This window comes from Papio anubis, chromosome 8 (genome assembly GCF_008728515.1).
Source record: "Papio anubis isolate 15944 chromosome 8, Panubis1.0, whole genome shotgun sequence".
Taxonomy (NCBI): domain Eukaryota; kingdom Metazoa; phylum Chordata; class Mammalia; order Primates; family Cercopithecidae; genus Papio; species Papio anubis.
The window spans coordinates 3,250,225-3,269,938 of NC_044983.1; the positions used below are offsets into that span (position 1 = coordinate 3,250,225).

Genomic DNA, 19,714 nt, shown 5'->3' on the forward strand with positions numbered 1-19,714 from the left:
ACAGGCAAAGCTGTGTTGGGCCACATGTGGCCTGTGGGCCGCGGGTTGGACGAGATTGTATCACAGCATTAGGTCTTGTTGCTTAAATCTTTTCCCTTTCAGTGCCCTGAGGCTAGGCTGCCCATTCTCCAGACCCTAGATCATAGAAGATTTCCAGTTTATTGAAATACGTACAGGAGAGGTGAAAATTATATCAGAATCTTAGGAGTTAAGGGGCATTTCTGGTTGGAGCTGGGATTTTATAAATCAAGGCAGGACTTGGGTACCCCTGCAATCAATATTGAGATTCTGTCTTGTCCCGGCTTGGGGTCTCCTCATCAGCCCTGTCTGTGATCTGATCACCGTGGCTGGATTTGCCTCTATTATCACTTCAGAACCTTTCCAGCTTTCCACACTATGGCCACATTTAAAAATCAAGATTAACTACAGAAAGGGTTGGTTTGAGGACCCTGCAAGCTTTAATAGTTACAATTATGTGCCAGACACAATGCTAGGAACATCCACTTATGTTATTAGATTAAATCCTCAAGACAGTCCAAAAATGTAGGTATAGCTGTGTTTTCTTACACATAAGGACGCTGAAGATCAAAAGTGTTAAATAACTTACACGAGGTGCTGGACTAATAAATGTTAGATCTAGCTTTATCTACAAGGTTATTTCAAAGTCCACATATACTGTTCTAAGCGAAGTGATATGACACTTCCTCAAAATTATCTGTAAATAAATATAAATAAATCATACATAAAAAGATACATCAATATGTGCATATATCTATATGTAGAAAAACAGACAATATGTTTTTTGAGAAGAAAAGTTGGAGTCATCCTGTTGGAGAAGATTCTTTTTACCTTGAGAGTATCTCCTTCAAACAGCTGGAAGCTTCGTGCTCGGAGGTGGATACCCTTGCCGGCTTCTGTTTCTATTTTATAGATACACTCATGGTTATTATCATAATTGGATGGAAAATTTGGAGACAGTAATGTTCCTTCATTTCCTTTGACACTTGCTCCACATTCAGCTAAAATAAATAGGACATCAGAGAAAGAGGATTCAAAAGTGGAATTACTGTTTTTAACAGATTAAAACCTTTAAAATCATGATAGCTTCCTCTTCTATCAATGTATGTCTGTTAATAATATATTATTTTAAAATAGATCAGTGATTTTTTAAAATTGTTTTACCAACTGGACACAAAAAGATACCCTGCTTAGCTCATTTTCAAAAGTGTCTTATTTATTTTAACAGAATGACCTCTGACTATGTGGAAGCAGCATGCTCTCACACAGAGAGTTCTAGAATAAAACAGAGGTGCTCCGGCACCATGGCTGAGGAGCTGTGTCACCAGGTTGTCACAGTACCTCTCCCACTAGCCTCGTTCCTGCCTCATGAAATGTCCCCATGTCTCCACCAATTCCCATGCACCCATTCTACCGTTGTTTCTCTGCAGTTTTTCTTCACTGGTATCTTATGGCACCAACTGGGATGCATTCAAAGGGGAATCTAACGACAGACCAAACCACTGAGTTATCTTGTCGCAGTCTTCAGGATGTCACAGCCCTGAAGGCCTTAGCATTATGTCTTAGGATGGAAGAACATTTAACGGCAGTAAATATCTGCTTCTCCCCCTTTTCCAATGAAGGAAGAGGATAGTTGACTTCTCGATCTAAATTTATACCAAACAAAATTCCTCTTATCAAGGTCAAAGTGAAAATACATACAACTGTCTACTTTCTGTCAACCTGCGGAAAGTCACTTAACTTTTCAGCACCTGTTTCACTGTGAAAGTGAACAGTTTAGGTCAAGAATGCTTCCGAATTTGTGTTGGGCCACAGGCAAAGCTGCGTTGGGGCGCATGTGGCCTGTGGGCCGCGGGTTGGACAAGATTGTATCACAGCATTAACTCTTGTTGCTCCAAAATTCTAAGTCCAATACAATCACACACACACACACACACACAAAATAATAAAGTGGCTACATATGCGGGTGCACACACACAGAGGTTTGTATGTGCCAAGAGAGCTCCACAGGAGTCTGCACCAACAATTTTGCAGACTATACGATGTGCCCAGCACTCTGATGTAAATATCCCACAGAATGCCTATTCGTTTGAAGAATAATTGTTAGGTTGGAAACCGAGCGTCAGTTAAATGCCAGGTATGTACTGAGAGTGGGAGGGAAGGATGCACAGTGTTCATTTTCCAGTGGGTTGCTCAAGGTATTGCAGAATTTTGCAGATGATTTCTGCATGCCCATTGCCACGATGCTGATTCTCTCACACCCTCACTCCCTCTTTGACCATGAACACAATCAGCTACGTCACTGACCATGGGCATCCTAATCCACTTGCCATCAGGAAGTTGCTAGAGATCCATGATTGCCCCCCAGTGATTTGTGCACACTGAATCTCAGAATGCTTCCATGTGGAAGGGTGTGGGGAGAAAGTCAGAGAGGAAAATGCTTGATAACTTGGGTTCACTTCTCCCTCATCCTCCTTAAACAAAGATAGAAAGGCAGACTTTGGATATGGTTCTCAGGGTGCAAGTGTTGAGGGAGAAGTGCAGGCAACTGGTGACTCAAAGATGCCATTGGGAATTTAAAATCATTTTAAGAAATTACAGTAATATAATTATACAATCATAATTATATATTGTATAACTATAATAACTTAAAAACCATCTTAAAAGACATATATATATATACACACACACCCATGAGTAGGTGTATATTTATAAATACATAAAAATATATTTATATCTATAAAATAGCTATATTATATATAATATATATCTACAAAATAGATATAAATATATAAACATGGAGAGAAAAGCAACTGATGTGTTTCTCATGCTCCATACTTGGGCATCCCTACTCCAGCCCACACCTTGCTGTGTTTGAACAGTGATCCTTCTCTGTTAGCAATTTGATGATTCGCAGACAGTGTAAGGTTGAAGAAAAATGGCTTTACAGGCTGGGGGCAGTGGCGCATGCCTGTAATCCCAGCACTTTGTGAGGCTGATGGGGGTGGATCACGAGGTCAAGAGATTGAGACCATCCTGGCCAACACAGTGAAACCATGTCTGTACTAAATATACAAAAATTAGCTGGGCGTGGTGGCGCGCGCTTGTAGTCCCAGCTACTTGGGGGGCTGAGGCAGGATAATTGTTTGAACCTGAGAGGTAGAGGTTGCAGTGAGCTGAGATCCGCCACTGCCCTCATGGAGACATAGCAAGACTCCATCTCCAAAAAAAAAAAAGAGAGAGAAAGAAAAATGACTTTATAGTTTAAACCCAACAACAAGTTATTTAGATAGTAAGCTCCTTGGAAAAGTTAATAATTTGTGGATATTGAATATCTTTGTTGGATATTCTTTTATTTTTTTTCCTTCCTGAAGAAAGTGTCTTTCACATAAAAGCCAAAATAAATGAAAATAAAGTTTAAAGAAGCCAAGCTGTGTGTCCTCCCTCGGCTGCCCCATGGAGAGAAGAGTTGGGGTTTCCAGCTATAAAAGGTGCTGTCCTTAAAGGGAATAAAATAAGAACATAATTCTAACGACCAGAGAATGAAACCCTAGTCACAAATATTCGGGAATATTTAAAATTGAATTTAACAAAAATCGACAAAGGCAACCATTCCAAATGTAGGTCTTTTGTTAGGTTTACAAGTTTAAAAACAATTCATGCAATTGAAGATATACTGGCATAGTGGCAAATAAATAAATCATTTTCAGGTGGGGAAGGAATGCCGGGACATGGGCACAGTCTCAGGTGCAAGACAAATAGGATGTTTTTATGGCTTTATCAACATGACCGAAGTGAAGCATCACAGAAAGGCACCACGGGAGATGGGACTGCAAACACAGCCTGAACCAGGTTGTAGGGAATGCCTGCGCTTCCTTGAACCATGGCAGGAGGTCCGTGAAAGAGTTTGGAGCATGGACGTGCCCTGATAAAAGGATGTTTGGAAAAGAGGAATGCCCTAAAACAGTTGAATTTTAAAGACTCTAAACAAAAACACAGAAGGTATAGATGTTGTGACGATTGACTTGTGACACAAATTCTAGAATTTCAATAGAAGAGGAATATCTTTGAAGGTTCAAAGAAGTAATCGTAGGAAAAATAAGTTGTAGTAATACCATGCCTGATGGGGTATAGGAATTTATCTAATGTTTTTTTTTTTTTTGGTCTATATGTCACTTACATAATGCATGCTCTTATTACTATTACATCATTGGCTGGGCGTGGTGGCTCACATCTGTAATTCCAGCACTTTGGGAGGGCAAGGCGGGCAGATTACCTGAGGTCAGGAGTTCAAGACAAGCCTGGCCAACATGGTGAAACCCTATCTCTATTAAAATTACAAAAATTAGCCTTGCATGGTGGTGCATGCCTGTTGTCCCAGCTAATTGGTAGGCTGAGGCAGGAGACTTGCTTGAACCCAGGAGGTGGAAGTTGCAGTGAGCCGAGATCACGCCACCGCACTCTACCCTGGGCAACAAGAAAGAAGCTCTGTCTCAAAACAAAACAAAACAAACAAACAAACAAAACCATGGGAGTATATACCAAAACTAAACCCATGTTACACATGAGAAAACTGAGGCACAATAACACTAATTAACAGGCTCAAGATCACACAGCTGTGAGAGGCAGACTATTCTTTGAACCCCAGGCAATCTGCTATCAGAAGGTGCAATAATTGTGCTATGTTTGTTAATACACAATGTTGGTAATCATTCCTATTGGCAGATATTAAATAATCCGTGAGGGCTACTTGCTTATGACTTTAATAACCTTGTGAGTCCAACAGGATAGGAAAGTGATGCTGCTGAGGGAAGCAACTTTCTGAATGGTATAAGCTACTATTTTACAAAATGTTCTTTGAAGAAACATTGGTATACTTTTGGAGGCTTGTCTTCTGACTTAATTCTGTTTTCAAATTAAATTAGAAGAATTCTTGCCAAAGCTTGTTATCTCCTTTCCTATCTGCTCTCTAACACTACCCCTGCTGACCAAGATACCACCAGATAGCTCACATATCACAAAATATTTCCTTTTCCTTGTTTCCACAGCTGTGCAGGCGGGCTCCCAGTATACAAAAATGGATACAACGTGATATTCAAATGAAAGAATGGATGTGTCAAAGAAACTGAGAGAGGTGCTCCAGACCCTGGAGCAGTATCATGGAGGACATAATGTAATAAGACACTGATATTAAGTAAAGAGCAAGTGCTCAGAAAATCGCAACAGTTAAGTGACCAAAATTTCAAAAATTATTTGAGCTTGATTTCAAACATTCATTGAAAATCACCATTAGAACAATTAAATGCTTCATTTTAAAGAAGTTTTTTTCAATAGTCTATTTAATATTAATTTAAGATGAATGAATACAATGTTTCTTAATACAAATCACTTGCTGTTTTATAAAAAAGCTACTGAAATGGTAATTATAATTGAATTGTCACTTAGATTTTTGCAATTGAACGAAACTAATTAAAATTAAATTAACACAGGAGAAAGGAGTTAATTGATTTTTCAGTCAATTCTTCTGTACAAAGGCAGCTACCTGTGAAATTTGCTGTCTCAGTCTGCTTGGCCTGCTGTAGCAAAGTACCACAGAGAGAGTGGCCTCAACAACAGACAGACGTGGAGGCTAGGAAGTCCCAAATTCATAACATTAACCAAAGTGTCTGTATAAATTAATACATATTCAATATTAGGGAAAGTTATTTTATTGGGGACATTAAATAACTATTTATTTGATTATTTAAAAAACTAAGTAAAATATATAACCTCTCAATCTGCCTATTCAATACAGTTAAATTGGATTCAAATTCTACAGCTGAAGCAACTTGTCCACCTAAATAATGTTGAGCCTACACAATACCTCACATTTAACAGAGATGTTTCTTAACATAATGACTGAAAGTAAAGGTGTATGGCTCTGGTTATTAAAATGCGGACATTGTTGTGGGGCTTTTGAGGGCATTATGAAATTGGGAAAACCATTAATATGCAGACCTCTATGTTTTAGAAGCTTTATTTAAAAAGTACAGAAATAGAAAACAGCTCAACTAAGGAACAGAAACAGAAAATCTACCTTTCTCCTTTAAACCAAGTTCATTGTGTTCTACACAATAAGTAAATCTTGCCCATAATAGAAGTCTATATAAATCAAAATGTGCAAGTCCATATTTACTCACAAAGAATATCTAAGAATTTCACAAAATGGTACTATTTTTAGCCCATGCATTATCCTAAAACCTTTATTTTTACAATTTAGTGCCATTATTGGATTAGCTTTTAAGAAGCAATAGAAACTAACATTTTAGCTTAGAACGTTGTTTCAAATTTTTAAACCCAAAATTAAAGAACTACATAGAATTATATATAGTTTAGTGATATCTATCATATAGATCACATATCACATGTGATGTATATCACATATCACATATATGTCTCATATATATCACGTATGATATGCATCTTATATATCACATGATATGCATCTTATATATCACATGATATGTATCATATATATTATATATATCACTAAACTCTATATATTGGTATTTTTAATGAGATATATGTTTAATATATCTCTCTCTATAAAGAGAGAGTTTAGTGTTAAACTAGATCTAAATTAAATTAAAATACAGGCAAGATATTTTGTTTTACTATGCCTGTCGGAAATAACTTATAATCCATTCAAAAATTGAGGATAAGGGTGTTGTTGATTTTTTTCTTTTTTTATTTCGCCCAGTGACTTTCTACTTTGTCAAGCAAATAGATTAATAAAGTTAATCAATAAGAGGCTATATCTCACTTTCATTCATTTTCTAAAAAATTCTCTTACTAGATATGCATTTAAGGCTTATGCTGACGTATATATACAGCCCTTTAACACCCTGTCTGAGAAAATTTTTTGTTCAACTAATTCTGAAACGATGTCATAGATGCAATATTAGGTTACAGAATTATAGTGAACATTTATCTCCATCATATGTGCTCTCTAACTTTGCTCCTGCTCTTTTGACCAAAATACTACAAAAAGTCACAAAACATCACAAAATATTCAGTTTTTGTTATTATTCAAAAGCTGTGCAGATGGAATTCTAAATGTCCTAAGCTAATCACGACTGCCCTGGCCACAGTGACTGCTCAGGAATAGGCATGGGACTCAATGTGGGCCAGTGAGAGGAAACCCAGGACTTGTACATAAGCGATCTTGACATAGCTGTTTCCACAGAGCTGCAGGATGTGGGGCTACCGCACTGTATGTGATGATATGAGATCAGGAAGCCACCTAGTGCTTTACCCAGGTTGGCAAAACTGAGAGATGCTGAGACTTCAGGTTCTTGTTGATGAGGTTGAACCCTTGATCAAACCTCACCTGAAGCTGTCCCTATGTATGGACTTTATATCACCTTGCCAATAAACTTTCATTTTGACTTAAGCCAATGTGGGCAACTTTTTCTCTAACTTGCAAGTGAAAAAGAAGATCCTAAACAATACATGTATAATACACATGCCAACACGTGCCAGAAGAGACGGTTGGAGCATTGAGGTTGAATACCCAAGGTATATATGATATTATTTCTATCATCCTAAATACATCATCAGGTTGAAAAAAACCCTAAAATGAATAAACACAAATAATAAAAAACTTTCCACCTCTTTCACTGAAAAGTGACTTGATAGAAAAATAGTTCTCAGCTCAGACGATCACTAGAAATTCCATTTAAGGTCAGACATTTATTAGGGAGGTTAAAATGGCATGCTTCTAACTCAGTCGACATTCCTTAGGCAACACCTGCAACCTTTGGTATGGATTTGCCTCTTTCCTTGCCACAGGCAAATCATTTTTATTTCTATAATTTTAGAGAAAGGAACATGAAGTATGGATGAATCAAATTTTTGAGATGAAAAGAGAAGCTTCTGAGGAAAGCAATTTTCCTCTTTTGGATACACAGAGCTTAGGGATGAGGCAGCCCACTGTAAAGCAGCCATCAGTCCGAGGAGGGAGACAAAGAGATGAAGACAACTTGAGGCCGGGTGCGGTGGCTCACGCCTGTAATCCCAGCACTTTGGGAGGCCAAGGCGGGCTGATCACAAGATCAGGAGTTTGAGACCAGCCTGGCCAACATGGTGACATCCTGTCTCTATTAAAATTACAAAAATTAGCTGGACGCGGTGGCGGGCGCCTATAGTCCCACCAACTCGGGAGGATGAGGCAGGAGAATCGCTTGAACTTGGGAGGCAGTGGTTGCAGTGAGCCAAGATCGCGTCACTGCACTCCAGCGTGGGTGACAAGAACAAAACTCTGTCTCAAAAAAAAAAAAAAAAAGTAATGGCAAAAACTGCAATTACTTTTGCACCAACCTTATAGAAAGAGCCCTGGTGCTCTGTGGGCCTGAGAGGGCTCCATCTGTCTGCACAAGGATGCTGGGTGAGTGCTGGGTGCACTCTGGAGAGCCAGTGAATGAGGGACTCTGAGCCAGGACAGAGTGGAGGGAGAGTGATTGCTCTGATTAGTAGGGGAAGCACTGACCAGGCTCTGTTACATTGGGCAAGTCGATGGGGTTTTCACTTTGGAGAGAGCATTCTGCGAGCTGCGGCCCCTGGGGTTGGTGGGGTCTGGGGAGCTGGGGGAACCATCAGGGGGATGGGGGGATATGGAGGGAGTTGGAGCTAGGAGGGTGGGCAGGAGGAGCCTGACCTGAGAGCTCTGCAGTGGCCAGAAACCTTCAGAACTAGGAGCTAAGCAAGTATGGGGAATGAGAGAGAAATGAAGACAGCACCCAAATGCACCAGAGGGGTTGGAAGAAAAATCAGGGAACTGCAGGCAAAATGCAAAAGACTAAATACAAAAAGGGCCTGTCCAAGGCCCTCCGTTTCCCTGTTCAGTGCAGTGGTTAAAGGCTGAGTTGCAGGCTCCCTGGGTTTGAGTCTTCCTAGTTCTATGTCCTTGGGCAAAGTTTGTAGGGTCTTTGTGTCTCAATATTTCCACCTGTAAAAGGAAACTGTCAATCACAGGGCTTACTTCATAGAATTGTCATGGGACTAAATACATTATTACATGGAAGGAGCCTGAAGCAGTGGCTGGTCTACCATGCAGTGTTTAATAAATAGTAACTATTCTTCCAACTCTGGTTACTTATTCTTTCATATTTTAGACCACAGAGTAAAAACTTGAATGATAAGAAAAACAATGTAAAGATAATGACTGTGGATGAAATAGAATAACATTTAATGGGTCTTAATCATTATAATCAGTAGACTACTGACTGTGACATATCTAGATGTCACTTTGATTTCACTGAGTTGGGGGTTTTGCCCAGACTTCAAACAGTCTCAGTTAGGAGTCTCTGGAATAGACTCCAACCAACTCTGGGAACTCCTAAGATCATCTACAAAATACCGTATCTTTTTTTTTCTTGAGATAATATTCAAAATTTGCCTTCCATTCTCAAATAAATATTATAACCACAAAAAAGTAAGATTTTAGGATATTTTAGGATATCTATTTTAGGATAAAAACAGATTGTAAAAATATATAGACACCTGTTTTGGAAAGAGACACAGATGATTTGATTCAAGTTTTTTGTTTAATTTTTTTAATAATGAAATTCTGACTATGTGTCTCTCTGGCTCATTAACATTCAAAAAGAGAGCTTTATCATTTGAGTTACATAATATTCCTAAGCAACTCCAAAAAATCAAAGAGATTCTACACCATGGTAAAATAAAACCAGTTATGCTAAACAAGTCATGCTAAGTGAACAAGTTTGTGTTTTATATGGATTATTACATTTTATCTTCAGACCTCCCCCACCTGCCTCCAGTTCGTTAACTGGTTAAATTAGTGTGGTTCGTATTCTGGACTCCATGGACTCAGAAGGCTTGGTGTTAAGGAGAACCTTGGTTAATCTCTCACCTCCCTTTTTTCTTCACAACGACATTAGTCAGTTTTCTGCCACTTTAAAGAACAATTTGTAAGACCCAGAATATGCTGAGCAACATGGCTGGGTTGCTATGGCAGGAACCAGACCTTGTCTGTATAGCTAACTACGAGAGCTCTGGCTGTGTGGGCAACACACCCTATTTAAGCTACGACAGCAGTTATGATTCTCCTTTGCTAAACTTCTTACAGTGGCACAGTTTCCAGATTGCCAATAAACACCGCCCTACCGGATCAACAAGCCAGTACCAGCACGTGAGCCCAGTACTTCATTTCAAGGTACCGAAATAAAAGTTCCTGTTACTCTTTGGAATTATCTCTTGGATTCCTCCAGAACACACTGAAAAAGCAAATTCAGCATTCAAATGCCTATCATGCCCACTTAGCAGGAGTGTGCAACCATCATCCAATCAAAGGGTACAACTGACAACAAAAACGAAATTGTCACCATCATTATACCAAGGGACACGTGCTGCTTTTAACCAATATAATTGTCAGAGGTTGTGTTATTATTGCTTGGTTTCTTTCTTTTTCATTGTTTTCTTTTGCTCCAGATTTTTTTTTTCTCTCTCTCTCTCTCTCTCTCATATATATATATATATTTTTTGCTTCCCTTCATAAATATGCTTGACACATGCTTTGGTTTCTCTCTTGTTCAATCATAAAATTTCAGAGCGGAAAGGGACTTACATTATAGATGAGCTCATTCAAGCCCAGAGCAGTTAGGCAGCTCCCCTCTCCCCTGCTTTGCAGAGTGAGGCCCATACTCTCACCCCCCCGTTCCTTGTCAACAACCCCCTACCCTGTCCCGACCACCCTGGGCTTCTTGCCTGGGCTATGCCCTGCCCCCATGGATGAATGAAATGAAAGCGTGTGACCACCTACCCACACACCTTGGCAGAGGTGCACTCCACACACGGCGGCCCCCACCCAGGCAGGTAAGCTTGGTTGCACCTTCTAAGCGATATCCCGGGAAGCAGGAAAACGTCAGAGAGTCTCCCACACCAAAGTGAAAACCAATTCTTCGGCTGAAGGCAGGGACTCCAGGATCATCACACGGCTCCAGGTCATACTCTGAGGCATGTAGAGACAGAGTAAATGCATGAGGATTTGGGTAAATACACACTGATTAAATAGCAAGAGTAGAAAGGTGCTATTACAAAAAATAAATCTACATATATATTTTCCCCAAACACTTATAACTGTTACGTGCATTTTTTGTCTTGTACTATGAACTGTCTAATGACAAATGACATGGGATTTAGCATTTTTTTTTTTAATTGACAAGTCAGAATGAGAGTTACTAGAGGCTGGGAAGGGGGTGTATGGAGGGAAGGATAAAGTGATGTTGGTCAGTGGATACCAGGATACAGTTAGAAGGAATATGTTCTAATACTTGATAGCAGAGTAAGGTGACCATGGTGAGTAATAATAAAGTGTACATTTCAAAATAGCTCAAAGGCAAGATTTGAAATGTTCCCAACACAAAGAAGTAATAAATGTTTGAGGTGATAGGTATCTTAAGTATCTTGATATGTTTGTCACACATTCTACTCATGTATCAAAATATCACATGCATCCCATAAATGTGTAGAATTATTATGTAACTAGAAGACAAACAGACAAATAGCATATTAAAGTGAGAAAATTCACTTCAAAACTGTCAATTTGAGAGTGTGGAATAATTTCACTGATATTTCTAATTGCTTAAATTGGTTACTGTATCCCTCCCAAAGGTGCTTTTTGATAACTAAGGCATGAAGCATAACATAAAAGCAAAGGCACAGGGCTGTGTTTGTGGAAAGCTTATCACAGCCAATTTCACCTCTAGAATATACCTCAGTGAGGAATAGTGGAATTTTCCTCTGTTTATTTTCAATCTGTAAACAGTGCGAGATTGAAAAGTAGGAGACAACATTTTGTACTAGAATTACTATCTCACACCTTGCTGTTATTTTCTTTCTATCTAAGGATATACTGTGTACACTCAACTCAAACCATACGTTTCCTGTCATTTCTTTAAAAACAACTGAAAAGTCTTGCCAAATAGGAGAATAATTTGATATTATTATATGCTATACCTATTATCTTATATAAAGAAACACCATGATCCTGTGGTTCTTTGCTTTGTGTATATTTTTACTCCATAGTTTATACAATATCCTCTGAAAGATACTTACAAGGACAGAAAGCCTGAAACAATATCATGAGGTTAGAAGGTGTGTATTAGTTGTAACCATCTCGATTAGGCTTTGTAAGGATTCTCTTACATTAATTGTCACTTAATCGCTATTATACAAAGTGTATTTACACTATGTACATGTTCATCTTCATCTAACCCAAGAAAAGTGTATTGTCCTCAGAATTCCATCTTCTCACCTACTCAAACACTTTGTTCTTGGAGTTTATCCTTTTTCTTTTCCTCATCAATTCTCTTATTTCCATCAAGATAAAAAATACATCAATCTTAAGAATGAGGTAAACAACCAAACCAACCAACAAAACAAACTAACACCACCAATCTCTGGACTTCACAGTCACCCAACCACCATATCATTTCTCTGGTTATCATTAGCACAAACTTTTCAAAGTGTTGGGTGTATCTTCCATTTTCCCAACTTCCCTTCCAAGCCTCTCTTCATCTCATCTATTCAGGTTTTCCTTCACAGCCTTCCATTCAAATACATCTTACCAAAGTCACAGTGACCTCCAGATGCAAAAACCAATGGTCAATTCTTAGTCCTTCTCTTACTAAGTAGGTTTTAAAACAGTTGAATGCTCTCTTCTTTCTTAAAAGGCTGTCCTTTCTTAGCTTATGGGATGCCACTCTCCTCCTAACTCACTGGACCCAACTTTTCAATTGGCTGATTCGGATCTTCTGCTGCCCCATGTGTTGAAATTAACTCTGCTGATGGCTTTCCAGTATTTCTTTTTCTTTAATATGATCCTGTTATATGAACTGAAGACTCTTGTCAGTTGCTTTCGAATACATCCCTCAATATCCGCAAGAGAAAAAGCCTGTATTTTCTTCCCAAACCTGCTTTACTCTTAGTGTTTTTGATGCAAAGCATAGCATCCTCATTCATGCAGGTTGAAAACCTTGACCCCACTCTGTATTTTATGCCACACCTTCGCTTCCTACCAATAAAATCAGCTCTACCCTAGCATCCTTCCTGTAGTCTGAGCTTCCATCTGGCATCTCTTGCTGGGATTGTATAACATGTTCCTGTTGAGACTCACACATTATCTTTCAAATAACATTGAAAAAAGTCAGATCATGTCAAGCTCTTCAAATCCATTCAATGGCTTCATGCAACATTCACAATTAACATCCAAGTTACTTATGTTATGTGCCCTCCATAACTAACTTCACATCCTTCCACTTTCCCCTCAGTTTCAGGGGTTGGTCTGGCCACAGTGCCCCTCTTCTTTATCCTAAATTTGGTGGCCTGGTCCTCCTGTTGCACCTCCTTCTGCTGATAGCCCACCCAAATTAGCTGGACTGTCCATTCTCTGCTTCACAATCAAGTCTCAGCCTGTCAAAGAGACCTGCCTAGGCAATTAAAGAATGAGTACACTCTCCTCTGTCCCAGGTACTCATGACTCAACCACAGAAGAAGAAACATTTCAAATGAGTATCCTCATTTGAAAATTCATGGTACCACTGAAGGAGGCAAATACAGAAAAGTAATTTTGGGAAATAAATAATTTTGGTGTGAAAACATTGTCATGGAAACGTTTTTCTCCTATGTTATACAGAAGAAAACAAATTCCGCGTAGGGAAAAGAAGAAAGGCTGCATGTCAGAGACACCCTCTGACCTGGACAGGAGGAGTTTTGCCTCACGAAAGATGCAGAAAAGGTTTTTTTAGGAGGAAAAAAAAAAAAAGTCTCGCTCTGTCACCCAGGCTGCAGTGGCACCATCTCAGCTCACTGCAAGCTCCGCCTCCCAGGTTCATGCCATTCTCCTGCCTCAGTCTCCTGAGTAGCTGGGACTACAGATGCCTGCCACCAAGGCTTTTGAATGAAGAGAAAACCACATATGTGAAGTCACGAAGTTATCCAAGTTTTAACCTTTTGAAGAGAATGACTGAGAAATGATGCTAATTCACTAGAAGTTAGCATTCAAGAAGTAGACACATCGTAGCGGGTGGGAAAGTAAGTGTGGAGTATCCAGTGCACACAGTTAGCAACCAGTAGCAGACAACGTTATGTAAAATGGGGATTGCGCAGATTTAGCTAAACCGACTGGAATATGGGGCTCTTTCTCTACAATGTTACCATTAACATCTGCAGAAATACTGACTAGGACACACAATCAGGAAATACTGCTTTATTAAGGCCTTCTGAGAAAGGCAGAAATAAACTCGATTACCAGGAAAGAAGGCAGATATAAAAGCATCTGAATGCCATTCATGATAAACAACAAAGTCTCTGGATGGGTCAATGCTTCATTTGTATAATAACGTTGCTTGTTATTTGTATACTTAAAAAATAAACTCCATGGTATCAGTGTCACTGGCAATTGTGTGCAGCCCAGTTTTGAGGCAAAAATCTTTCCAATTGAAATTACTCCTCTAACATATCTAAGGAGCTTGTTTACCTTAAAGTTGGCTTTGCAATCAAAAGTGTTTTATTTTTATTTTTTAAAAACCTTTCTGCTTGTGTGCAACTGTCTAGATGGAATTGATTTCTTCTGCAGGCTTTAGGTATTATTTTCTACTGGTTATATTGAGATGAATTGTTCTAAATGTTTACAGACTGTTACCACTGTAAAGACCCAAGAAAGAGTATGTGGTTGTTGGCTTGCTTGCGTGTGTAAGTAGTTTATAATGAGAATGTCAGCTGTATAGTTCCGTTCTGACTTTTGGTTATTTGTATGGTCCGAGAGTGTTACCCAAAATCCATGTGCTGGAAATTTGATCCCCTTTTTGGGGATGTTTATGTCACGAGGGATCCACCCTCATTAATGGATTAAAGCCATTATAAAAGGACTTCTGGTCTTCTACCACATGGGGACATGGCGATCCTCCCTTTTTGGTCTTATATCCTCTGCCATGTGATGACACAGCAAGAAGGCTCACCCCAAACGCCAGCACCTTGATCGTGGACTTCTCAGCTTCCAGAACTGAGAAACGAATTTCTAATATTTATAAATTACTTACTATCAGGTATTCTATTATGGCAAGTGGCACAAACAGACTAAGACAGTAGTCATCAAAAGAGTTACTGTCAGCCCTGTGCTAAGGGCACCGGAATAAGAAACTGATGCAGTAAAATGAACAGAATTTGCGTAGACTCCTGAGAAACACCTGCAGAAGTGAACAACAGACTTGCGTTGCTGCCATTTTCTTTTTTTGGAGAAGTCTATTTAAATTCATTTTGGATCATGATGAAAGTAAGAACAGGAGGAAGTGATATTCTCATAGTGATACTAATTGCGATACACCAGGGGAGAATGCACAGAGAGAGGGATTTAGGAATTAGTGTTGGAAAGATTTAAGTCTTTGATATATAAAGTGGCACGTTTCATGATTACTGCTGATTACAACAAATTTCCAAGAACTCAAGTGGTCTGAGCCAGTCTTGAAAGCTTCACATGAGCAGTGAAATACCAAGAAAAATCAACAAAGTCAGATTAAGATAAATGGCAACTAGGTAGAATTACAGGGAGGAGAAAATAGTTTAGAGCATGTTGAAATCCCCAAGAAATATTTTCCTTGAAGACACTATTTTATTTTACATAATGCTTCTCATCATGCAGTAGTTAGTAGGCAATCGTGAAGTTCTTCTTATAGTTGGCTCTTGAAAAGTGTGAGTTTGAACTACTTGAGTCCATTGGAACATGAATTGTTTTCAATAAACATATTGGCAATTTTTTGGAGATTTGCTACAACTTAAAAACACATGCAGATGAACCGTGCCATCAAGACAGATCTTAAAAATTAGTTAAATGTTAGGTATGTCATGAAAGCACAAAATATATGTAGATACTAGTTTATTTATGTGTTAATTGACTGTAGGCCTTTGGTCAACAGTAGCCTATTAGTAGTTGAGATTTGGGGGCGTTAAGAGTTATACTCAGATTTTCCACTGTGCGGGGGTTGACACCCCTAACCCATGTATTATTCAAGTACAGTTGACCTTGAATAATACAAGGGTTAGAGGTGTCAATCCCCATACAGTGGAAAATCATCTTACTTACGAATAACTCATCTTACTTATGAGTAAGATACAGCAGTAGAGCTGCTGTTTATATAAAAGTGGGGCAAGCAAACTTTCTACCAAGATTTTTAGTCTTAGTCTGGGGGATAAGATACATACTCAAATATTGCAACACATAATCTCGTAAGTGGCATCAAAAGTTATTAAGGAATTTCTGAGATCTCAAAAGTAGAATAAATTACATGTGACTGTGGTGCCCAGGGACCATCTTATGAAAATTACATTTGATCTGGGCTATGAGGAATAAAGAAGGAAAACTCTCTTTGTCCAAAGCATCATATGCACAAATGCAAGTTAATGTGATTGTTCCTATCCATTGGCAGCAGGGCCCTTTCTGTTGGCAGAGGGTAGGGGCGTGCTGGAAATGAAGATATTGCAGAGGTTCTGAGTGTGACCCATTCACACTCAAATGTGACCCATTCACATTTTGTTTATATGACCATGTTTATCTCTCACATGTTTGGTCAGCTTTTAAGTGGGGGTAATTTTTTTTGTATCTGTAAAAAAAAGAGCATCTATGTCATAAACTATACAAATTAAACAAGCTAACCCATACAAATAATTTCTGCTGTAATATAAACCTTGTGCAAATATTATCTATATATTATCATTAAAAATAATGATGTTACCTAACTTGGAGTATTTTTTGTCACTGCATATGAATACATGAAACTATAAGCTCATCCTCAACTGTGTGTGTCCACGTGCTTCTTTCATCCTAGAGGTGGTTGTCAATGCAAATATTGGCAACTATGAAGGGTAGAAACCAATGCAATCAGGTGATAACTGACCCTGAGGATGCCTCCCAATGAGGAAACTTTCCTCAGAGATCTTGTAGAGTTGGTGAAGAGAATTGAGTAAGAAGGGCTTTGCAGAAGATAGTGACATTTACAGATTTTTCAGAGATGAGAATTCACAGATTGTGTAACACAAAGTGGCATTTTCTGGATGCCACATAACTGTACTTGTACCCTGCTTTGTGAAGGCTCAGCTTCCTGCACCCCATCGGTTGGAATCATGCCTGCAGTCATGCATGCACAAACACACACTCATGCACACATTACACACACACACACACACACACACATTCTCACGAAGAGAAATAGCAGTATTGTTGCCACAGGAGAGAAACAGCAAACAAGACCAACATACCTGAAAACGTGATGTTGAAGCCCTCGTATGAAATTGAGAAGTCTGATATAAACCGAAGCTGGGCAGTGAAGTTTCCAAACAAGCCTGCCTTGATCGTATGAGGTAACACTGACCCAGTGAGCCTGGCGACGGGCTCGGAGAAACTTCCGTCCTCTGTGATCAGTAAATAGTCGTGGGAACTCTCAAGATGAAAGGTGTGAAAGATCATCTGAACTCCTGAGAAATGAAGGGGAGAGAGAGAGAGAGAAAGAGACACGGAGGGCAGAGAGGGAGAGGGGCAGAGAGACACAGAGACAGAGACACAGATGAAAGAAATGGAGAGGAAGAGGAAGTGACAGGGAAGACAGGTTCCAGAGAGTAACAGCCACAGAGACAGAGATGATAGAGAGATGAGACAGAGATTGAGAGAGAGGTAGAGGAGAGAGAGAAAAAGAGAGAGGTTAGGAGAGGTAACAGTTGCTGAAAATTTTTTTCTGGACTTAGACATACTAAGCCTTAATCAAAATATTAAAATGTTTTCTTAATATGTAAGTCTAGCTTTGAAGTTCAAGAGGAAAATGGGTGGAAAGAGGATGGCTTTAGAAATGAAAAAAAGCAGAGGGGATAAACAACAAAAATAAATACTTAAGTGCATATAAGTACAGATATGACGTAAATAGGAAGATATGATGTGGATACGAATACTGAGGTAAATAAGGAGATTATAGATGTAGCAATATATAGATACAGATATAGATGTAGATATTGGCATAGATATGGATATTTAAGAAAAACAGGTGAGAATGTTTACAATGGGCTTCATTCAAAAATTGTCAGTAGGCTCTTAGGGACAGTATTTGTCCCTGAGGGACAAAGGACCAGACGATTTTTCAATTTACACTAAACAAGTGTCCTTTAGAAAAATCTTAGTTGGAGGTCTGTATAAATGAGGAAAAACTTCCTTAAAAATGTAGTTTCAGGGCCGGGCGCGGTGGCTCAAGCCTGTAATCCCAGCACTTTGGGAGGCCGAGACGGGCGGATCACGAGGTCAGGAGATCGAGACCATCCTGGCTAACACGGTGAAACCCCGTCTCTATTAAGAAATACAAAAAACTAGCCGGGCGAGGTGGCGGGCGCCTGTAGTCCCAGCTACTCGGGAGGCTGAGGCAGGAGAATGGCGTGAACCCGGGAGGCGGAGCTTGCAGTGAGCTGAGATCCCGCCACTGCACTCCAGCCTGGGCGACAGAGCGAGACGCCGTCTCAAAAAAAAAAAAAAAAAAAAAAAAAAAAAAAAAAAAAAAAAAAAAAATGTAGTTTCAGATGCCCCTAAAGCATATGACCTCATAGTAACCACAACTACAAAGTCTTATTTCTGGATTCCTATAGTGAAATCAATAAAATTAACTGTGAATAGATACCTTCTAATAAAAATGTGTATTTTTATGATTATAAAACTTTGGTCACTCATAATCTGTGCCTCCTTTATGCTCAGTTTCCTTCAGAGCAACTTCTTCTTTCCTGTCATTCATGGTAGCATACATAGTGTCACACAGTATACATAATAAAATGTAGCCATTTAATATTAACTAGGGTTCAAATCTATGTGAAAAGACAAAGTCTACATAACACTTATGTGATTGAAATTTCAAACAGACTCTTTTGTATTTTATTTTTTAAAATAGAGTCTCGCTCTATCTCCCAGGCTGGAGTGCAGTGGCGCAATCTCAGCTCACTGCAACTTCCGCCTCCTGTGTTCAAGCCATTCTCCTGACTCAGCCCCTAGAGTAGCTGGGATTACAGGGATGTACACGATGCCTGGCTAATTTTTTTTGTATTTTTAGTAGAGACAGGTTTCACCATATTGGCTAGTCTGGTCTGGAACTCCTGACCTCAGGTGATATGCCTGTCCTGGCCTCCCAAAATGCTGGGATTACAAGCATGAGCCACTTCACCTGGCCCCAAATAGACTCTTAAAAATGACAAGTTCAGTCACAGGAAAAAGAGTCAGGCTACGATCCTAAACCTAGTGATTATAATCTACATTCCTACACAAAGTGCAGGATGTCCTGGTCTTCACTATGCTTATGTATGATTGAGGATAGAAATATCTATTCCATGGGGCATCTCCGGATTATGTGGAGATAAATTATTCATTATGTGTGATGATACGGGGTAAACATAAAATACAAGGAAAGTACAAAAACTGTCCCAGATAGGCCGGGCGCGGTGGCTCAAGCCTGTAATCCCAGCACTTTGGGAGGCCGAGACGGGCGGATCATGAGGTCAGGAGTTCGAGACCATCCTGGCTAACACGGTGAAACCCCGTCTCTACTAAAAAAATACAGAAAACTAGCCGGGTGCGGTGGCGGGCGCCTGTAGTCCCAGCTACTCAGGAGGCTGAGGC

General features: G+C 39.4%; 1 protein-coding gene across 5 annotated transcripts in view; it reads right to left on the reverse strand.

The window, feature by feature from the left end:
• The window catches only part of CSMD1 (CUB and Sushi multiple domains 1), a 2,034,404-nt gene that overhangs the window by 391,725 nt on the left and 1,622,965 nt on the right, over window positions 1-19,714 (reverse strand). For all 5 annotated transcript variants that reach the window (XM_031669914.1, XM_031669913.1, XM_031669915.1 and 2 more), the window contains 3 exons: window positions 17,332-17,547; window positions 10,841-11,029; window positions 850-1,019 (listed from right to left, as the gene is read on the reverse strand). In XM_031669914.1, coding sequence (XP_031525774.1) covers window positions 850-1,019; window positions 10,841-11,029; window positions 17,332-17,547 — 575 coding nt within the window. The remainder of the gene's footprint in view (window positions 1-849; window positions 1,020-10,840; window positions 11,030-17,331; window positions 17,548-19,714) is intronic.